Source organism: Chaetodon auriga, chromosome 24 (assembly GCF_051107435.1).
Source record: "Chaetodon auriga isolate fChaAug3 chromosome 24, fChaAug3.hap1, whole genome shotgun sequence".
Classification (NCBI taxonomy): domain Eukaryota; kingdom Metazoa; phylum Chordata; class Actinopteri; order Chaetodontiformes; family Chaetodontidae; genus Chaetodon; species Chaetodon auriga.
This window is the reverse complement of record NC_135097.1, coordinates 18,263,758-18,284,657: the sequence shown is the minus strand read 5'-3', so window position 1 is coordinate 18,284,657 and position 20,900 is coordinate 18,263,758. Positions and strand designations below refer to the sequence as shown.

The window sequence follows — 20,900 nt, the reverse complement described above, 5'->3', positions numbered from 1 at the left end:
TACATATGGAGGGTGGGAGGATTGGGTTTTTGGTGTTCTGGTTTTTTTTTTTTATATTGTTTTTAACTCTTGTAAAGCACTTTTTGTTGCATTATGTATGAAAAGTGCTATGTAAATAAAGCTTGATTTGATTTGATTTGATTTGATTTGATTTGATTTGATTTGATTTGATTTGATTTGATTTGATAGTGAAGAGGGAGCTAAGCTGGAAGGCAAAGCTCTCAGTTTAGAATTTGATCTATGTTCTGACCCTCACCTATGGTCATGAACTTTGGGTAATGACTGAGAGAACGAGATCGAGAATACAGGCAGTCGAAATGAGTTTCCTCTGCAGGGTGTCTGGGCTCAGCCTTACAGATAAGGTGAGGAGCTTGGACATTGGGGCCAAGAGGAGCCAGTTGAGGTGGTTTGGGCATCCGGTGAGGGTGCCTCCTGGACATCTCCCTAGGGAGGGAGGCATGTCTGGCAGGGAGGAGACCTCGGGGCCAACCCAGGACACGCTGGAGGGATTATGTCTCTTGGCTGGCCTGGAAACACCTCAGGATCCCTCAACAGGAGCTGGTGGAAGTGGCTGAGGAGAGGGCTGTCTGGGCCGAGTATACAAGTATGAGTATGTTTATATCTGTATATGTATGTATGTATGTGTGTGTGTGTGTGTGTGTGTGTGTGTGTATATATATGTATATACACATACATATGTGTGTGTGTGTGTGTGTGTCGTATTAACCTTTAATGTTTCTATGTGGAGTATTAAACCTTGTTTGTTTTGCTATTTATACTTTGTTTCATTGTTGTTTCCGAAAGAGCAGCTCCTCTTCTGTTACCGTAACCAAAGGACCAGCCCCTGAAGCATCCCTGTCCAATATTGGCTCTCAACACCGTGTTCTTCCCATTGGACCGCAGTGCAGATCACAGTGACAGCCGGGGGTCCCTTTGTGTCAGTTCGGGACAGTCCATCATCGGAGCGCTGCTGGCACATAAGTAGGCATTTTCCATGCTGCAGTTGATAAAAGTTGGTGTTGTGGGCTGTAACAATATCATTAATTCAAGAAATTAAAACTACATTCGCATCCTCATTCTCTTCAAAACTACTTCTCACTATCACCAAAATCACTCATTTTATTTTCCTGCTATAGCTTCTTCATCCAGTTGTTTGTATTACATCATATAATCCATATTATTCATCATATCATTCATTATTCATATCCATTCGCATTTTTTTGTGCCAAATAAATAATACTTTTCACTTAAGTCGTTGTCAGACAGTGTCCTTTTGAGCTGGAAATAGACGATCACTGTATCGAGATCTTATGCTTCAGATGATGACACTGATCTATCATTAATACATTAATTACTATTAAATAAGGATAAAAACAAAGGGTAAATAAAATCCTTCTGATCTGAGGAAGGTTGGTGTCCCGTTCTATATTACCGAGTGCAAACATTAAACCCAAAGCTTTAATGACCTAATTCCCCCTTACTATATCTTAAAAATAGAATACAACAGATCATCATACCTGAATTTAGATGAAAACTTAGGGACCATTTTTTGATGTGGATATGTCTGGACATCAAGAAGACAAGCAGATCTCTTTGATTTGTTTCGTAACCAGAAACGATGAAATATGTTTCTTTGTGTTCACGGATTTATGACAGTTTTTTCAAACATACAAATTTACAGACACAAATACATCATACACCCATCGTCCCATCTACAGTCAATAGTTAGTGTGATCAGAGATCAGTGATATAGTAAGAAAAAAATTTTATTGATTCCTCTTGAAAAATGTATAATAATGATGATGAGTTGGTACATAAAGGGTAAATAATAGGACAGCTGAATAATGGGTAATCTGTATTCATTAGGACTCTTAACACTTATCCCATCACGCCTTGGTGCAGCAGTATATGATAATTATGATGATAAAGGCAATGAGCATGGTGATGATGTTGGTCAGTTCTTCTTTAAGATGTCATGGTATGTTGTAGTTCACCTTACGGCTGAGAGAGCACAGGGAGACAGGGGTTAGTTCATACGCCTGGGCAACACTTCAAGCACACACACTGAAAATGTTGAGCTCCTGTATTTCTCAGAAGCCTCCAGAGTAGCAAAGTGAGTAGGGCCAGTGGTTCTAGAAGCTTTCTTTCCTTGACACATTTTCATTTTTGAAGGTTTACTTCTGAGGATGACACATAGAAAAGAACAGGCTCTGATTTTTGTATCAAATCTCACGCAAGTTCGTTCTGGTCCAACCAGCCTGGAACAAAAATGCAGTTTCTGTTTTCCTTTATAGTGATAGCAGCAGTCTAATGTTAGTTCATTTGAAGACACAGTTGGCAATATTTAAAACCAGTGTTGGGCAGTAGCGGTGCTAAAAGTTACTAGTTTAACCACATCTCTCAGTAGCATGGTGGTAGTGTCGTTATTTTCTGAATCTAAATAGCTTTTCAGCAGCGTATCTCCTTTATTAATTAAGTCGTGTGGTGGTGTCCACGCAAGCTCTGAAGATCAAACACAGCAGAGCTTTCTCCTGCAGTCTGAAATAAAACTGCTAAGGATCAGTAAGTAATGACACCACCATATATGTGTAGCAGCACTTCCATATGACGGTGACATCTCATCATTACAGGGTGAGGACAGAGAGGAATTGATCCGAAGGGAATCAGGATTTTTCTTCTTTTTTTACAGTGGTTTGAGCTTAGTTATAAAGTTTTGAGTTCACAATTTGTCCTGCAAATGTGCCCAAGTCTAAATTTTACCATACCCACACAAACACAGATGAACATACACACAGTCTCCACACCTGCTGTTTATCATGTGGAACATTTTTTTTTTTTCGCCATATTTGCTCTGGAGCAGTGAGAGCAGAGGGCACAGCTCACTGTTTACTTAGCAGTTGAGCTTAACATTTTTGACAGACAGTTTTATTGATCACTGAGATAGCACGCTGACTTCAAATGAAGTTCCTTCAGTGTAAAAAAAAAAGCTTGCTACATTTCCCTAGGGGTATCTTCATTTAATGTAGAGTAACTGGTAGCTAAGCTCATTACACTTTTTGAATAGCTTGCACAAAACTTTTTAAAACTGTCCACTGACCAAGAAACTTCACAACTGAAGTACATGTTGAGACAACGTCAGTTTAGAATGAGGAACAGCTCTCCTCTGAAAGAGGCTACATGTCCAGGTGTGTGGATGTGTGAAAATGACCAATGTTTGAACTTCTGAGTGCAGTCTAGCTATGATATAATGTCAAGACAACAATGAAATGATACAGACACCGAGTTCTTGCAAAGATTTTCTTGACAGATCTTGTCTTTGAACATGTCCTTTTGCAGAACAAGTACAACCATTTCTGTCTTTAGTTAATGCAGTCTAGTTTGTCTCTGGCATGCTGAACTCTTTAGTCTGCTCTGGTCTCACCTCCTTGCCGGTACAGGTGCCACAGATACATCCAAACAGTCCATTAACCATCTGGATGGCACAGAGGATGAGCTCAATGCACGCTGCCACTAGTAGAGTGGAGAATAATCCCAGGTTGAACTCAACCACATTCTCAGGGATTAGACACTCTGTCCACTTGTCCGTGTCAGTCAGGTAGCTCTCATTACTGGAAATGATGAAATTTAGAAGTGTCATCAAATGTAAACAGATTTCTTTTAAGCATTCTTTTCAAAATACAGTTCTCTCTTAACAGTTTCAAGTAAAAATACTAAATGTCTGTCCATAAAGTCTGCCTTTACCTGCCCTTGAAGGGCCTCCCCCATACGTCTTGGGTTCCATTCTTAAAGAGGCACCATGGCCCGTCATTAAGGCCCACAGCAGCAACACACAGACTGTACAAAGCCCCCACCACACCAACTGCTGCAAAACCAATGGACAGGAACATCTGCATAGGCAAACACAGTGGAGTGCTGTAAGAAACAGATTCAACCTTGACACTCTAACTTCCCAACTTTAAGGAGAGAAGTTGACATTTTTCATGTCAGAGTCTAGCTCAACTGGTGTTTTGTGTTTGTATGGTTTATTTTTTAGAGCTACCATAAAGTCTATCTTACATTACAGTATTACCAGCTGGTTTGGAAATCTCACTAACTTCTTGTATTTTTAAGTGTGTCAGCTGCACGTTATTGTTAGTCATGTGTTTGCAAGTGTCTCTCGTGGCACAGTTTTTATTCAGCTATTCCTTCAGTCCATGACAGTTTTGGAACCCAGTAAAAGCAATCTTGATCTTGACCCTATAAGTTGCATAGTTTTCATTATTGCTAACCATTTCCAAAGACATACAAGAGCCACTGGTTTCCATTTAGTATAGAATGAAAATAGTATGAAAATCAAATCGCAGGGAGTTCCTTGAGCTATGTTATCACAGTCAATACCTGAACTTTTGACACCACAGTGGATTTTTTTGATACAACCACTTGGGGCCGCCAGTGTCAACCTCTTTCTAGCAGTGACTGAATTCAAACCTAGGTAACTCTGTGTCTGATAATTTGTGGTGAAAATTTTAATAATACAGATGTGTTTTTAAAATACACCTAATACAACTATTACACTTCACAGAGAATAGTTTGCTTGAGAGAACAGAGTGTTTCAGACACATTTACATATGTCTTTTTACAACACAGAGTTGCACAATGAAATCCCATTCATGCTACACTCACATATAATATATACACAAATATCTAAATTAGAATTTAATAAAATCCCCCCCCAAAAAAAAAATCTAAATAAAACAATATATACAGTATGACAGTAATAACATGAGACTATAGAAAGAAGTATAGACAATATTTGGTTTTATTGGTGTCACTCAGCTGTAATTTCAACTAAAAGCCAACTTCCATTAAAAAGGCATTACATTTAAGTCACCAGCACACGTTTAAGTCCAATTAGTTCCCCCTTACACATCGACTGTATTAGCATCTGTCATAGTAACTACTGTCACGACAACAAGCTTCAGTGCACTCTGCATAACAGCTTTGTCCAAAACGTGCCTTCCACGGCAACAAGACAATGTCAACATTTCAATTAGATGGTGGCCATATACTATACACACTTACCCCACAGCGGTTGGCACAGCAATTGTTAGCACTTGTTAAATGAATGTGGATGGCAGGAATGACGACCTGACAGCAGAAACAGAGCAAAGAAACAAGAGAAAGATTAGGTGAGTGGAGAGGAAAAAAAAAAAACAGTGACGCTAACATTATTAACAAAGGAAGAACACAAAGCCCAATGAGAAGGGTCCTAAAATGAAGTGGAACTTAATACATGACAACTTGTTGCCTGCCATGCTGGCTTGTTCAATTATGCATCATGCATGTATACACAGTCCTGAATGAACAGCAAAGATTTGAAGATAGCAAACATGTTAGAGTAGTGAAATGGAAGATTGATGGAGTGAAATGAACTGGAATTAATTTAAAGGCACTCAAGATATTTGGTATTGCACTTCAATAGAGTTGGGGTGCTAGCCAGAGACAGATTAAAAAATGGGCAAAATCAGTACTGCCCACATGTTTTTGAAAGGATGGTGTATTGTCATTAAGGTATGGTGACATGTTCAAATTTTCATGTTTTCAGATAAATAATTACTTAAATACACCTGTACAGTAGAGGCAAAGACTGGGCAAAAACAGGATAACAAAGTGATGCTACATGTAAAATGACATTGTATGTAATTTGATAAGAAAAACCCCATTGAATTACTCATTACCGCGAACTTACTCCAGCTAACTGTTTTTGATCAGCTTTAACATTTTTTTGGAAGCCTTGGCTTCCATTAATCACACTAAATGTATTCTCATAAAATCTACTCACCAAAATTCCTCCTCCGATCAGGCCCCCCATATATTTGACTTCTTCAGTGATGTTACCCGATTCTGTATACTCTGTTTCAAAGTCAGGGAAAAAGAGTATGATGTTGCAGATGATCGACACTGCAGCCAAGACATAGAGGGGGATGGCAACAAATTTAGAACACGATGCTGTACACATGTCTGCAGATGGAAAGAAAAACTGCTGTTCAAAATATTTTTGTCTAAAATCTCAGGTACTCCTCCAACCAAAAATATTCAGACTCTCCTTACAGCTACTGTCAGTCAAACCTTTTCATCTGGCACACTTAAAAAAAATGCAAAAAATTTGATGAGTGTTTGATATCACACGTCAAGTGTGACTTCATGCATCAGATGTCAGAGAAGGGGAATGAAGAACTGTTTAGATATATATTTGAGTTTTTGGAGGTGGAGAGTTTAAAGGTGGAAGTGTCGAAGATAAGGACATCCTACCTGATTATCACCCTCTTTATGACCCAGACTTAATGTGCGTGTACACGTGTTGCCATGAAAGCCATAAAAACCATTACTACACATTAAGTATAGAATAGAAAATAACAGTTACAATGAGTTGTTTTCTAACATATATCCAAATTGTCACCTTATTAGTCATTTTTTGGTAAAAGTCCTCTGAAAAACTGGAAGAAAAAAAAAAGTCTAAGGCAATTATTTTAATAAGGTGACTAAATATGAGTTCTTTCTTCTCATTAGCACAAAATGCTTTTTTCAGTTAGATTTCTTTAGAGATGTGAGTGAGTTGAAAATATTTCAGTAAAAAGTGTTCGCTAATCCCAAGACTCCACTTCCAATGTACAGTACAGAAACAAGAAAAAGGGAGCTAAACTATGAAATCTGTGCAACGCAGGACTCGGCCTTAACCTCCAAGCTGTGGGGTAGCCCACTGGCACTTCATCGTTCTGCATGGATGGTTACTCAATCATACATGTAGAATAGTCAAGAAATGACTTCATTTGAGGTTCACTTGGCTGCTTTTCAAACACTTTGAAGCAGAATTTATGCTGTCATCAAAGACATTGATCCAGTGGAGTCAGATCCAGCCCTTTCAGTCAGAACTGCACCTTCAGCCTCTGCGAGTCCATGTTCAGCCTATGCAGTTGATTATCTTCCTTTAACCTTAACATGAACCATCTTTTATCAGAACACAAACACATAATACTGTGGTGGGTGTGTACATGGGTGTGTTTTTGATTTGATTATCTTATCAGTGAATTATGGCACTTTTCAAATGTGTAGAGTCTGTGGACATGGACTCTAGCCAGCATCGGACCAGGATGCATGCGCACGCACGCACACACGCACACACACACACACACACACACACACACGCACACACACACACACACACACACAAATATAACCATAAAGTTTGAAGGACAAATCTAGCTCCAGCCTTAGAAGCCCTCAGTGTCACCCGAGCTCAGTGAGTCATGATTTCCATTATTGCCTGTTCTTATCTTTGCAGGGTTGAAGTTTAACCAAAACTTGAATTAGAACTAGAATTCACTGAGTGGTGTGATTAAAAATGATGAGCATGATGCTTACCCATTATAGGTTGAGGAGAACAAAAGCATACAGTTTAGTTTAGGAAACAGATGGCGTAAAGAGTTACAGCAATCCTGACCTGTAAATGATGTTTCTGTATTTCCTCATGTTTTTACTGTTCATTTAATCTTGCATTCCCTCCCCAGCTGATGCTATGAGCACTTTTGGTCGGGTGTTCCCAAAACCAGCCACATCACTAACTCAGAGGAGGTCTGTGGCTGGAGGAAAGATCGAAGACGACATTCACATCTGACTCTAGCAACCACCTGTAAACACAGACTGGAATTACCATTTCCCCACATATACAACCAAGTGTTATCATGTGGCTGAATATACATACTTTGGTCATGTAATGATTGCCAAGCTCCACTGAAGAAGACCATGACATGCGGATGAAAGTACTGGAAAACTAGTAACTAGAGCTTCAGTCAAGATTGTTTGTCACAATAGTATCTCCAAGGAAAGGAATAAACGAGTAAAGAGTAACAAAAGTAATAAATAAGTAAATGAATTAATCAAAAGACTCGACTTGAACATGAACTGTAACAACGTCCTTGTGGCTTATTAACTTCTTGAAGGTGTATTAGATCATGGATCTAAAACAGATTTTCAAAAGAAATCTTTTACTTGAAACTATCGTGCACCTCTAAGTGCAGAGCATCTTGAACCTCCTTATTGTACAAAAGTAATGTTGAAACACCTGGACTTAATGTAACAGACAAGAGCACATGCAATAGCCAACAACATTATATAACTGTGTGACAGCTTACTAGGTGTGGCAGGTTTAACCGGTGAAACAGACAACATTTACTGTCAGTGAGATGATTATTGTTTTATAGTGATGTTATATAAACATCGCGTTTGTGCCTGGTACTACCAATCAAACACGAAACACACCCTCCAACTTGGTATGACGCACAACACACACACTCAGTTGATAAAGCAATACATTATCATAGCATATAAGGGGAAAAATTGGACAACCATTGGAAAATGTTGGTTCCCATGGATAATGGCCAAACCTGGATTGTGGATTATGGCTGTCTCCTGCCATGGCTCTGCCTGACATCCACTGCAACTGCTTTTACAATTAGTCATACTTTCATTATCATTAGATTCATAGTGCTGTTATTATGCACTACATACTATCTGTTACTAATGTGTACATATATCATATGCATAAATATAATGTATATACTATGCTATATAAAACATACTGTTTCATTGTTAGACAAATGTTTATTATTAGAGCTGTCAAGGCAGATGGCTGCCCACCCAGAGCCTGGTTCTGCCTGAGGTTTCTGTTAAAAGGAAGTTTTTCCTTGCCACTGTCGCCAAGTGCTTGCTCATGGATGAATTGTTGGCTCTCTGTAGATAAAGAATTTGGTCTGTACCAGCTCTATATGCAAAGTGTCCTGAGACAACTTCTGTTGTGATTTGGTGCTATACAAATAAAATTGAATTGAATTGAATTGAATTGAATTGAATTGAATTGAATTGAATTGAATTGAATTGAACTAAAAAAGAAAGACAATTTAAACAGAGATTCCTCTCCTCAAGTGGCTCAAATGCAATAGGAATTGTATGGGGGAAGGAAAAAGAAAAGTTGTAGCAAATAACGAAAATACAGCGTACAACAATAGGACTAAAAATCAATTCAATAAGAGACATATAATAAGGCCATTAATGTTAGGCCACATATCCACATTCAAGTCTAAGGGTTAGGGAAAACTAAACATGTTGTGTTGGGTCAACAATGGTGGACTTCGAAAACAGGAGACTGTTGTTTGTTTCCCATTTCCTTCTGACAGTCAACATAAGTTACTGTTAAGACCATGATTGTTGCCTAACTTAGTACTTATTTTCACCCAAACCGTAAAGCTAACAAAGTCATTTTGTGCCCACACCTGACCTGATTGTAGCATTGTGACATCATAAAACTGATTGATTTTTCAACAGTGATTTGTTTTGCACAGTCAAAAAGGAGCATATGTATGTAAATCACCTTATTAAGAGGACAGTATCAACTGGACCGTGGTTTTATCACATCACATCATCGAATTTAACATGTATTCCACGTCAGCCACAGTATGTTCTAAAACATGGGGATGTTGGACATTTTAGCACATTTAAGTTAGCCCTTTTAAATGTTAGGTCTTTGGCAGGCAAATCATTCTTAATCAATGACTTTATCATCAAGCACAGGCTTGATTTTATGTTTTTAACTGAAACTTGGTTAGGACAAGATAACAGCGCAGCAGTTCTCAATGAGTCAGCCCCTCCGAACTTCAGTTTCATAAGTGAAGTAAGAATGCATAAAAGAGGAGGTGGAGTCGCCATTTTGTTTAATGATAGCGTTCAATTCAGCAGAGTCTCTTATGGTCAGTTTGAATCTTTTGAATATGTTGCCATTCAATCTAAGTCTCCCTGTCGATCAGTCTTCGTAACCATCTACAAGCCTCCAAAATACAATGCAAAGTTTTCCAATGAGTTTGCCAATCTACTGTCTGTTGTTTGTATTGATTTTGACTGTGTTGTGTTAGTGGGTGACTTCAACATTCATGTTGATAATCTCAAAGATGGATGTGCTAAAGAACTTCTAAACATCCTGGATCATTTTGGCCTATCTCAGCACGTAACACATTCAACACATAACAAAGGGCATATATTAGATTTGGTTATTTCCAAAGGGCTCAATATCTCTGAGGTTGTGGTGATGGATGTTGCTCTCTCTGATCATTACTGTGTGTCATTTAAAATGGCCATACCTGCTATTCTTAACAAAAGTGGAACAGAGGTAATCAAAAAGCGCTATATTAATGATAACACCTGTGCAGTCTTCACTCAGTGTTTTACACCATCACCAACACCGCCCTCAGCTTCAACTGATGACCTTGTAAATAGTTTCAGTTCCAAAGTTATGGCTATTATTGACTCCATCGCCCCAGTTAAGACAAAAGTTTTATCAGGAAGGAAAAAGACACCTTGGAGAAACACCACACTGGTCAAAGTCCAGAAGAGAGTCTGCAGACAGGCAGAGCGCAGGTGGCGAAAAACTAAACTCCAGGTTCATTATGAGATTTACAAAAACAGTCTCCACACCTACAACCAGGAACTAAAGGAGGCAAGCATTCTTCTCAGAGATTATCAACAGAAACTGTAATAATGCCCGCACTTTGTTTTCTGTTGTGGATAGACTGACAAACCCCACAGCATCAGTCCCTCCTGAGCTGCTATCCAACAAGTCATGCAATGAATTTGCAGCCTTTTTTACAGATAAAATTTCAAGGATAAGACAAACAGTGTGCAGCTCCAGCTCAGGCAAAATGATAAGTCCATCTGTGCCTTCTTGTTCTCCAGTTAATCTAGCACATTTTAACCTTCTAGATCATACAAGGCTGACAGAAACTGTATCACAGTTAAAATCCACAACATGCTGCCTTGATACTCTGCCAACAAACTTTTTTAAAAATATCTTTAATTGCATGGCTCCAGATGTGTTGCAGATAATAAATAATTCTCTTCAGTCTGGTCACTTTCCCCAGGCCCTGAAAACTGCAGTAATAAAACCTCTCCTAAAAAAGACTAATCTGGATGCTTCAGCGCTAAGTAACTACAGGCCAATATCAAATCTTCCCTTTCAAGGAAAAATTATTGAAAGGGTTGTTTTTCAACAAATGCATGCTTTCATGATGCAGAACAATCTTTTCAATGCATTTCAGCCTGGATTTCGTCCACACCACAGCACTGAGACTGTACTTATCAAAATTTTAAATGACATACATCTGATTAATGATGCTTCCAAAGCCTCAGTCTTAGTATTATTAGATCTCAGTGCTGCCTTTGATACAGTTGATCATGACATACTTCTTGACAGACTGGACAAGTGGGTGGGACTTACTGGCACTGTACTACACTGGTTCAAATCTTACTTACAAGATAGAGACTACTTTGTGTCAATTGGTGAGCATGTGTCTGAACGACAAAAGATGATGTGTGGGGTGCCACAAGGGTCCATTCTCGGACCACTTCTTTTCAATATCTACATGTTGCCCCTAGCTCAGATTATGGAGCAACATAATATTTCTTATCATACTTACGCAGATGATACACAACTTTATATTTCTGTGTCATCACATGAGTACAGTCCCTTACTTTCACTGAGTGTATTCATCAAATCAATGAGTGGATGTGCCAGAATTTTCTTCAGCTTAATGCAGATAAGACAGAAGTGATTGTATTTGGCCCCAAAAATGAAAGGTCAAAGATCAGTGCTCACCTTAATGCCATGTCACTGACAACAACAGATAAAGCCAGAAATCTTGGTGTAATTATTGATTCTGACCTGAATTTTAACAGCCAGTTAAAGCTCATTACCAAATCAGCCTACTATCACCTGAAAAATATAACCAGAATTAAGGGATGTCTGTCCAAAGAAGACATGGAAAAACTGGTTCATGCATTTATTTTCAGTAGGTTGGACTATTGCAATGGAGTCTTTACTGGCCTAAACAAAAAATCAATTAGGCAACTACAGCTGATTCAAAATGCTGCTGCACGAGTCCTTACAAACACCAGAAAAATGGACCATATCACACCAGTCCTCAGATCACTACATTGGCTTCCTGTGAGTCAAAGAATAGACTTTAAAATCTTACTGTTAGTCTACAAAGCATTAAATGGTCTAGGACCGAAATATATTGTAGATTTATTAACTCCATATGAAGTATCCAGACCTCTCAGGTCATCAGGGACAGGTCTATTGTGTGTTCCCAGAATGAGAACCAAACAAAGTGAAGCAGCTTTCAGTTATTATGCTCCTCACCTGTGGAACACTCTCCCTGTACACCTGAGGTCTGCACCAACTGTCAGCTCATTTAAATCAGGGTTGAAAACATTATTATTTGCTGCAGCTTTTACTTAAAGTAATCATTTTAAATGCTAAATTATTGTGTTAAATGCTAAATTATTGTCTTTTACTGGCTTCTGTTTTTAATGTTCCTTTAATTGTATTTTATTTTTATTTTTCTATTCTCTTCTAATCTCTTTCTTTCTTTCTTTCTTTGAAATGTATGATTTTAATGTATTTTTATGCTTCTGTAAAGCACTTTGAATTGCCTGGTGTATGAATTGTGCTATACAAATAAATTTGCCTTGCCTTGCCTTGCCTTATCCTTAGTTGCAATTTGTCTGTACTTGTGCTTTTGCTGAAGGGTAGCAAGTTGGTATATTTTATCCATTCAGATGCATATCCACACAGAATTTCATGATAAAATGGGAATGTTATGAAAGCAGCTGACAATTATTTTTACTTTTAACAGGAATACCATGATAAAAACACTGGATAAGAAAAGACTTCACACTAAATTCTCTTTGAAAAAGACTATATGACTGCTGACAGAGAAAAAACTTCAGGGAAAAAACAAAACTCATGGCAAAGAAATTGCAAAGTACACTAAAATGTAAACTAAAAACATGGCTAGTAGCACTCTATAGGAAGAATGTATGAAGGTTTATGTCAGAATCTTCAAAGATTCAACAGCATAAAAAGTAAGAGCATTGTTTAAACAGTACTGTTTTCTGAGTTAATTGTTTTGTGATCTGGTAAGTGTCAGTTATTGAAGCTGGCTAACTTAAAGGCAGAGGGGAAAGGACTGGTGTAATCTGAAATAGCACAAATCTATGGCTTGACGGTTGCTGATATTACCTACACCAACTGCCCAGGAGCATATACATATTTCATTCTGACCAGCACCTGCCAGTGTAAGACTGAAAGCATTGATTTCATTTACACAGAATTTCTACCTTTCAGGCAACTACTGATGTCAGCTAATTTCAGTTAACTATGAAAATCAAACCCGAAAGACTTGAAACTAACCTTAGATACAATAAGTCATTAACCAGTAATACTGGGCCATTCAATGATGCTATCGCAACGTTTTTTCAGAAATAATCTGAAATGAACTGACAGCAGGTCACTGTAATGCCTAATAGAGGGATACTGCAGGACTATGCAAACTATTTGTTTTTCAGTTTAAATTTGAGGAATACCTTAAACACTGCACAGCAGGTTGCACACACACCACAGGCATGACAACTCAGTTCAAAGTTTACTTTATGTTCAGAGATTATCAAACCATTTTTCTAGAATACCTTTTGGTTTACCTTTCTTTTTAAAAACATTACCAAAATGAACAAACCTAGAACTGAATAAGTAAATACTGAGTCAGAATTAATTTGTTGTCTAGTATTAGCCCATAAATTGCAATACATTCATAGTCATTTGGGAATGAGAGATGATCTAATCTTGTGCTTTGAATTTTGGTTGTGAGTCTTTCATTCAAATTATTTAACTGCAAATGCAGTTAAATTGTCAAAACAATTAAATGAGCAGACAGAACCTCTCACTATTTTTGTCTCACTTCAGTTCAAGTAGATTTTCATGATTATGCATTGTGGTGCAGCAGTCGCACAACTTTAGAGCTCAGATGAAAAAATGTCTCCTTGAAAAATAATACTTAAGATCTTGTTTGTTGTTACAACAGCAAGAATAGAATGGAGAGGAAGAAAAAGAAAAAGCTGTCAATAAAAAAGATACTAAATCAAATCAAATGAAGGGACCATGTGTTATTTTACTTTTATGCACACAACTAAAACCGCAGTGCTTCACCCTCATGTTTCACTTTGAAATTTGACATTTAACCCTCATGTTTCACTTTGAAATTTGACATTTAACCCACATGTTGCACTTCAGAGTGGAAATCCCTCTGTGAGCACACCAAGACAAAGACAGTTTACACTGTTACTTAACAGCAGCTGAAAATCTGTTTCGCTGACCTCCAGCGGTGTAAATTCACACTTTGTTACATGGATGTAGATGTGAATACAAGCAGATTCAATGCATGTCACAAGTCATTGTAAAGTAAATTTTGTAATGTAATTTTTGTAACTGTAAACTAAATTTTGTACAGTATGCAAAATTTAGTTTACAATTACAAATGTACATTTTTTTGTTCATTACTGTGTAGCCAAATTACTTGGTTGGTGACTGAGGAGCAGCCCTTCTTTGTGTTAAGATGTGCTAATCAGTAAGATGAAACCCATGGAAACTTTGGTTGGATTGAAAACAGTAAGCATGTCAGTATAATGACATCATGTCGACCAGCTCCAGTTAAGCTGTAAAAATCCAATCTCCAGTCACTTCTTCACATAACCCAGTGCTGATTGGTGGGGTTGGTTCATCCATTCCTGAGGATTCTAAATGGGAGCCCATGTCCAGGTATGATCACATCTGCAGTGCGTAGCGCCTCCTGTCGGCTGACCTCCTGTACTGCAGCGTTCATACTCAGGTCCCGCCAGCTGTCCTCATCTGAGCAACACTCAAACAAGTCCCCTGCAACAAGCACTGTGCCTGCTGAGGTTCCCTTCACCTGTACACTGACATCTTGTCCTGTGTGGCCTGGACTGGGAAGGACAGATATCTGTGGGACAGAGGAGACAGTGTGAACAGCAGTGTCAGCAGATTATAATGTCTGCAACATCATTATTGTAATACTGAATAGCACCGCATGGTGGTGGTGCCTCGTTTTGTTACGCATGTAGAAACATTTTTTTAGTTATTCGCCAATGCCTCACCCTAAGGACCAGGCTTGTTCGGTATACCGGTACTAAATTGGTACCGGGGTACTGAGGCATTTAAAACGGTACTATACTGCGCTTGGATGGGACCGGTACCTTTTTTTTTTTACGTCGCCGCGTGACGTCACCGCATTGTAATTTCAGCCGAGGCGAGCGATCCGGCGAGTGAGCGAGCGACCGAGTGAGCAGCGGGAAGCTGCAAACGGAGCAGGAGTCTGAAGACAGAGAGAGATTGAGACCCCGTTTATACGAAGACGATTGCGAATGAAAACGACAAAATATTTTATCGGAAGTCTGAAACCGCAAAAATCTGAAGACGCCTTCCAGAGTGCAGAGTTTTGAAGACGACTCGGGTTGCGTCTCGTCTAAACGGCAAGAAACGCAAAACCACGTCACATAGCAACTACACCTTACGTCACACTCAACGCGCCAAGCCGGTAAAACAACAACAAATAATATGTTTGACTACGTGGATCCCACCGATGTTCAAGCTGTGCTATCAGCTGTAGTCAACATACAAGAGTCATTTCAACAATTGTATAGAATGTATACGGATACTATAGGCGAACAGAGACGTGTATACAATTACATGTGTCAAATTTTGGATGCCCCAACACGTCGTAGGCGCTCTATCACAGTACCACCTAGCAGCCTGGCATGCATATCCAATCGAATTCGCCCACTTTTTCGTCTTCGTATAAACAAACAATTCCTGCTGAGAACGCTCGTCTAAACGCGGATAAAAAAATTGCATTGCATTAGAAAAGCATGTCTTTGTGGTATTTTATTTTATTTACTGATGCATAGTTAGATTTTCCAATAAAATAAAGTCAATAATGACGTTTATTGTGTTTAATTTTTATTTGGAAAAGTATCGAAAGTATCAAAAAGTATCGAAATACATTTTGGTACCGGTATCGATACCAAAATGTTGGTATCATGACAACACTACTACACACTCCCGAAGAAGAACTCCATGATGAAGATTTGGTAATGAGTCGGTGTTGTTCATGTGGTCTATGTTTTACAAACATGTATGTTTAGTAAACGTAGCGCCGTGGAGACCAGGCGTCCTATGGTCTAAATTTCATATAGTGAAATAAAACTGTTGAGTAAATCCCAACTCCACCTCCACCTGCACTGACGCGCATTACAAGATGACACATGAACTACTGAGCCGCATCACAATCTGACTTTGTTTTATTTTATTTTATTTTGTTTGCTGTTTCATGCTTCCACAGCAGAGACAACCCTGGCCAGAGGCCTTATGTTTTCTGGTTGCCTGTTCAGTTCAGTAATTTTATTATGTTTCTCAGCAAGTTTTCTGTAGCAGCTAAAATATATTTCTTGCCATTTTGCTTTAGGTTTTACGTCATTTCCATTGATTACGTCATTTGTGTTGGACACAGCGGGGGTATTTTCTTATTGTGTGTGGTGGCGGGAGTTAAAACAAGGAAAGAAAGAAAGAAAGAAAGAAAGAAAGAAAGACAGAGGGGAAAAGAGCCTCATATTTTTTTGTTGACCGTACTTAAGTTTGTTTATCCACGTTCGGTCGTTATCTATTTCAGTTTACCATCATTACTATTTTTTCCATTTTTTGCTTGAACTGCTTGTTTGCCTTTTGGACTTTTTGTTACAATAAACTTTCAAAACTCATCGGACCTGTGAGCTGTGTCCCAATTCAGGGGCTGCATCCTTCGGAGGATGGATTTGAAGGCCGCTTACGTCATAACGCTGCGCGAAGGCTGTCCCAATTCGTCCAAATTCGGAGGATCCTCCAAATGCAGCCGACAAATGCGTCCTCCTTTTCCCTGTATTTGGAGGATGCGTCGCTACTATCCTTCACGGCCTCCCATATCCCAAGAGGCTTTGCGCACCGATTGTTTTTTTTTAATAATGGCGACCTGTTGATATGAGGAGTTCAGTTAACAGTTAGCCTTATTAAAACTCTTCATTTACAAATGTTACAAGCTCGCATGTCAACTAATATCTTATTTTGGGTGAATACTCGATTGTGATTGGCTGCAGGGTGTCCGTTAAAAAGAGTTGTAGGACAACTATAAAAAAGTTCCGGTCAAATAGCCTGATTGTTCTAAATTATTGCGCTGGCTCAAACGCTAGTTGGTAACCGTGGCAACAGAAACTCAGAACATACGTTATTTCACAGTTTATTTATCACAACGGCAAGACAGGAGACAACATGAGTGATTTTATAGTTTCCTTTAACCACATTTAATGATCAGAGTGAATCGTGGATAATATTTCTTGCAATAAAAATGATTTAGGAAACTATCTGTGGACTTTGAGTCTTTGAAACAAAATTTGGCATCATCCTCTGGACACACACAAGCGGTAAGAGGTGCACTTGCCCTCTGAAACGATACTTTGTATCACGTAACATAACGTTAAGCAATCATGTCACTTCCCTCCACTGATTAGGTCTAATATAACAGTTGCGCCGTCCGACGCGAAGCTGTGAAGATATTCACATCAGGTGAATTTGTAAGTTGTATAATAGGCTACATTTCGCGCCTCTTACAAGCGATAGGAGCTGTACGGGCGCATCTCTGCACCCCATACGTGTGTTTTTCCCGGGTTAGGAGGGAAGAAGTTATGACGTCGTGACGCAATCAGGACACGCTCCGAAGGCTAGACCGTCCCATTTACCGATAGTTGATGCGGCCGACGGAGGATCCTCCGCAGGACCCAGCCTCCAGAGACCGCGTAGGCTGGGTCCTCCGAAGGATGCAGCCCCTGAATTGGGACACACCTGTGGAGTCTTTGGATGGAACGGGTCACAAAGGGCTCTCGTCTCTCAGCAGCTGAATTCTTTTAAAGACAGCAGCAACACTTTCTTTTGAAAGTGTAACCGGACATTGCACATTTACTATTGCGACCTTGACCGCAGAGACCTGCACATTGCAAAATTACGCTAAAGCGGTAACCAGTGCCTTCCAAAGTGACGCCAAGGAGTCCTGAGAAAGCGGCCGCATATGACGAGTTGTGAGTGATAGTGCCAACCATCTCTTTATCTCAGTGATATTTTTTTCCATCATGGCCATGAGTGATACAAAGTCCGCACTGAAACCACGGATTTATCCAAGATGGAAGCAGGGGGAATTTCTACTTTCACGTGACTTCATTTAAATGACACACAGCCTAAAACATTTTGTTAATTGTGTTCTAATTTAGTTCATCGCCTCATTCAAAGACTGCAGGGGTGAACCCATGAACTGATGTGTTGAAAAACGTTGTATGTCTGTTTCATGTCCCGCGTCAAGAGATTTTTTTTAAGAGCGTTTTCTTTTTAGTGATTTTTGTTGACTGCATGGAGTTTTCACACAACGTCGTCTGCAGCGTTTGCGACCTTGCAAGCTGGAATACAGTCACTTTATGCTGGACCACCTTTAAATCCCCAGTGAAGATGTGACAAACATGAATTCCAGATACTTACATGCTCATCTACAGAGTACGCGTGGCCCTCTGCCAGCTTGTTGGGACGGTATGTGTCCCCCTCACTGATATCATATCCCACAATTGTTAGTGCTGTTGGAAAAAGACTCAGATTTCCGACGTGGTCTGAATGGCCGTGAGTCCCCACGACCAAGTTAATGTCTCCCGGTGCCAGACCCCTCTCCTTCAGTGTCATTAAGAGAAAGTCTCGGTCCCACGGCCCACCAGTGTCCACCAGAATTATCCTCGGTCCTGTTATGAGGGTGATTGTCCCGTCGGCTCTAAACGTCCCGTCGGTCTGAGGAAGACAGTATCCAACTTTAAGGACGGACACGGAGTAAGGCTGACCAAAGAAGTCCAGCTGAGACTCCGATAGAGGGGCTATTCGAAAATTACTAAAGCCCACTTTACTGTCTGCCTCCATTATGACATCGAAGAAGAAGCTCGACAAGCACATTGCAGTCTCTGCTGCTGCTGCTGCTGCTGCTTCTGCTTCTTCTTCTTCCGATTTTTGGCGGATCGCAAACAGCTGAAAGGTGCATACCGCCACCTACTGTAAAAGAGTGTGCAACATCATGTCAATTACGTATTCTGCCTAAACGTGGATGTTTAAATGATACCCTGAAAAGAAAAGGAAGGGAGAAAAACTCAAATTCTGCCTGCCAGCTTTGTGTTACCTAAATAAGTAAGGAGTGCCCTCCTGACATCTCTTATCCCCTCTCCTTCTGTTCTCAGTATTCCTTCAAGATTCCATTCCTGTTCTGTTTCTCTGACCTTTTCTTGAAGCCTCTTTCTCTCTGTTACATACTTGGCACAGTGCAATATTACATGTTCAACATTTTCCTTTGTTCCACATCTCTCACACCTGTCATTATTTCTTTTCCCCAGGGTAAACATTGTGTCATTTAATCCTGTGTGCCCCACCCTGAGTCTTGTTATAATAATTTCATCTCTTCTGTTCCTTTCTTTGAAATATCTTGTTATGACTGATTTTAGAATTTTGTGATATGCCCTTCCTTTCAGGTCATCCTCCCACATCGTCTGCCATATTTCCATTCCTTTCTGTCTGATTAGTGCTTTTCCTTCTCCTTTTCCAAGTTGAACTGGTACTGATATTTCCTTTTTCAGGGCCTCTTTTGCAAGTTTATCTGCCATCTCATTACCTTTTACTCCCTCATGTGCTGGGACCCAACAGAAATGAACATCAACACCACCACTGTGAAGTCTTAACAAACTATGCTGAATCTCAATAACTAAATCTTCTCTTGTAGTGTTTGTTGATTGGATACTTTCTATTACTGCTTTTGAGTCAGTGCACACCACCACCCTGTCTGGTCTGACCTCCTCCACCCACTGTAAGCTAATAATTATTGCCACTATTTCTGCTGTATATACAGATAACTGGTCTGACAGTCATTTTGATATACATATTTTGAATTCCGGTATGTACACACCAATTCCCACATGCTCCTGCTTGTCCTTAGAACCATCTGTATATATTCTGAGATATCTGTAGAAGGTGTTTTTCAGGTGCACACTTGTTTTGACTCCCAGTTCACTCAAATGCCATTTTCTTTTCTTTTCCAGAACACTCATTTCAACCTTAGCATCAGGGACAAGCCATGGTGGTACACTGCTAACTGGAGAGGACTTTGTTTCTTTGGTCTCCAGTCCATACTTTTTTTTTGCCATTTCTTCGTCTAACCATCCAAACCCACGTCTCTGGAATCTGGAGTATTCCCAGCATCTCTGTATTGTTTTTGTTGCAGGGTTTTCTTCCCCACTTCCTTTTAGATTTACCCAGTAAGCTAATGCCAGCTTTTCTCTTCTTAGCTCCAGGGGTGTCTCCCCTGCTTCTATAAGTACTGCATTTATGGGGGTTGTTCTTATGACTCCAGTGCATATACGAAGTGCTCTGTACTGTAATCTGTCTACTTTCTGTAATGCTGTCTTGGTTGCTGCTCCATACACTATGCACCCATAGTCTATTGCTGACCTCATAAGTGCTCTGTAGATGTCCACTAAACATTGCTTGTTTGCCCCCCCAGTCACATCCAGCCACTGCTCGCAACAAATTTATTACTTTTTTACATTTTGTTTCCAAGTGTTTCATATGTGTGTTCCATGAATATTTATAGTCTAACCATAGACCCAAGTACTTAAATTCCGATACCATCTCATTGGCTGACCATACAGTGTTAGCTTCTCAGTATCAACTTTGCGTTTATTTGTGAATATCATGTAGCATGACGGGCGGCACAGTGGCGCAGCAGGTAGTGCGCGTGCCTCACAGCAAGAAGGTTGCTGGTTCGAACCCTGGGCCTTTCTGTGTGAAGTTTGCATGTTGCATGCGTGGGTTCTCTCCGGGCACTCCGGCTTCCTCCCACAGCCCTGTGATCGGCTACCTC

The 20,900-nt window shown here is 39.7% G+C and overlaps 2 protein-coding genes across 3 annotated transcripts; both read right to left on the bottom strand.

Annotated features, from left to right (window-relative positions):
• Positions 1–1,480: 1,480 nt before the first annotated feature.
• tm4sf21b (transmembrane 4 L six family member 21b) lies at positions 1,481–7,011 on the bottom strand. 2 transcript variants are annotated; one of them, XM_076725217.1, is made up of 5 exons: positions 5,822–7,011; positions 5,062–5,127; positions 3,742–3,887; positions 3,422–3,608; positions 1,481–2,001 (listed from the first exon to the last, which is right to left on the bottom strand). In XM_076725217.1, the coding sequence occupies exons 1-5, from the start codon at positions 5,996–5,998 to the stop codon at positions 1,996–1,998; spliced, it is 582 nt and encodes a 193-aa protein (XP_076581332.1). In that variant the 5' UTR covers positions 5,999–7,011; the 3' UTR covers positions 1,481–1,995. The 2 variants fall into 2 exon arrangements, with proteins under 2 accessions (XP_076581332.1, XP_076581331.1); XM_076725216.1 differs by lacking the exon at positions 1,481–2,001 and having other exon boundaries at positions 3,292–3,608.
• A 7,006-nt stretch (positions 7,012–14,017) lies between these two features.
• mblac1 (metallo-beta-lactamase domain containing 1) lies at positions 14,018–19,039 on the bottom strand. The gene is made up of 2 exons (XM_076724617.1): positions 18,494–19,039; positions 14,018–14,882 (listed from the first exon to the last, which is right to left on the bottom strand). Exons 1-2 carry the CDS (start codon positions 18,947–18,949, stop codon positions 14,640–14,642), a joined length of 699 nt encoding a protein of 232 aa, XP_076580732.1. The 5' UTR covers positions 18,950–19,039; the 3' UTR covers positions 14,018–14,639.
• Between the last annotated feature and the right edge of the window lie 1,861 nt (positions 19,040–20,900).

Bases quoted from the DNA above. Each gene is read 5' to 3' on its own strand.
- tm4sf21b (XM_076725216.1), bottom strand. From the start codon at position 5,998: ATGTGTACAGCATCGTGTTCTAAATTTGTTGCCATCCCCCTCTATGTC. The intron at 5,128-5,821 runs GTGAGTAGATTT...TTCTGCTGTCAG, and splicing joins TGATCGGAGGAGGAATTTTG to GTCGTCATTCCTGCCATCCA. The intron at 3,609-3,741 runs GTAAAGGCAGAC...CATCATTTCCAG, and splicing joins GGGAGGCCCTTCAAGGGCAG to TAATGAGAGCTACCTGACTG.
- mblac1 (XM_076724617.1), bottom strand. From the start codon at position 18,949: ATGTGCTTGTCGAGCTTCTTCTTCGATGTCATAATGGAGGCAGACAGT. The intron at 14,883-18,493 runs GTAAGTATCTGG...TCTGTCCCACAG, and splicing joins CGTACTCTGTAGATGAGCAT to ATATCTGTCCTTCCCAGTCC.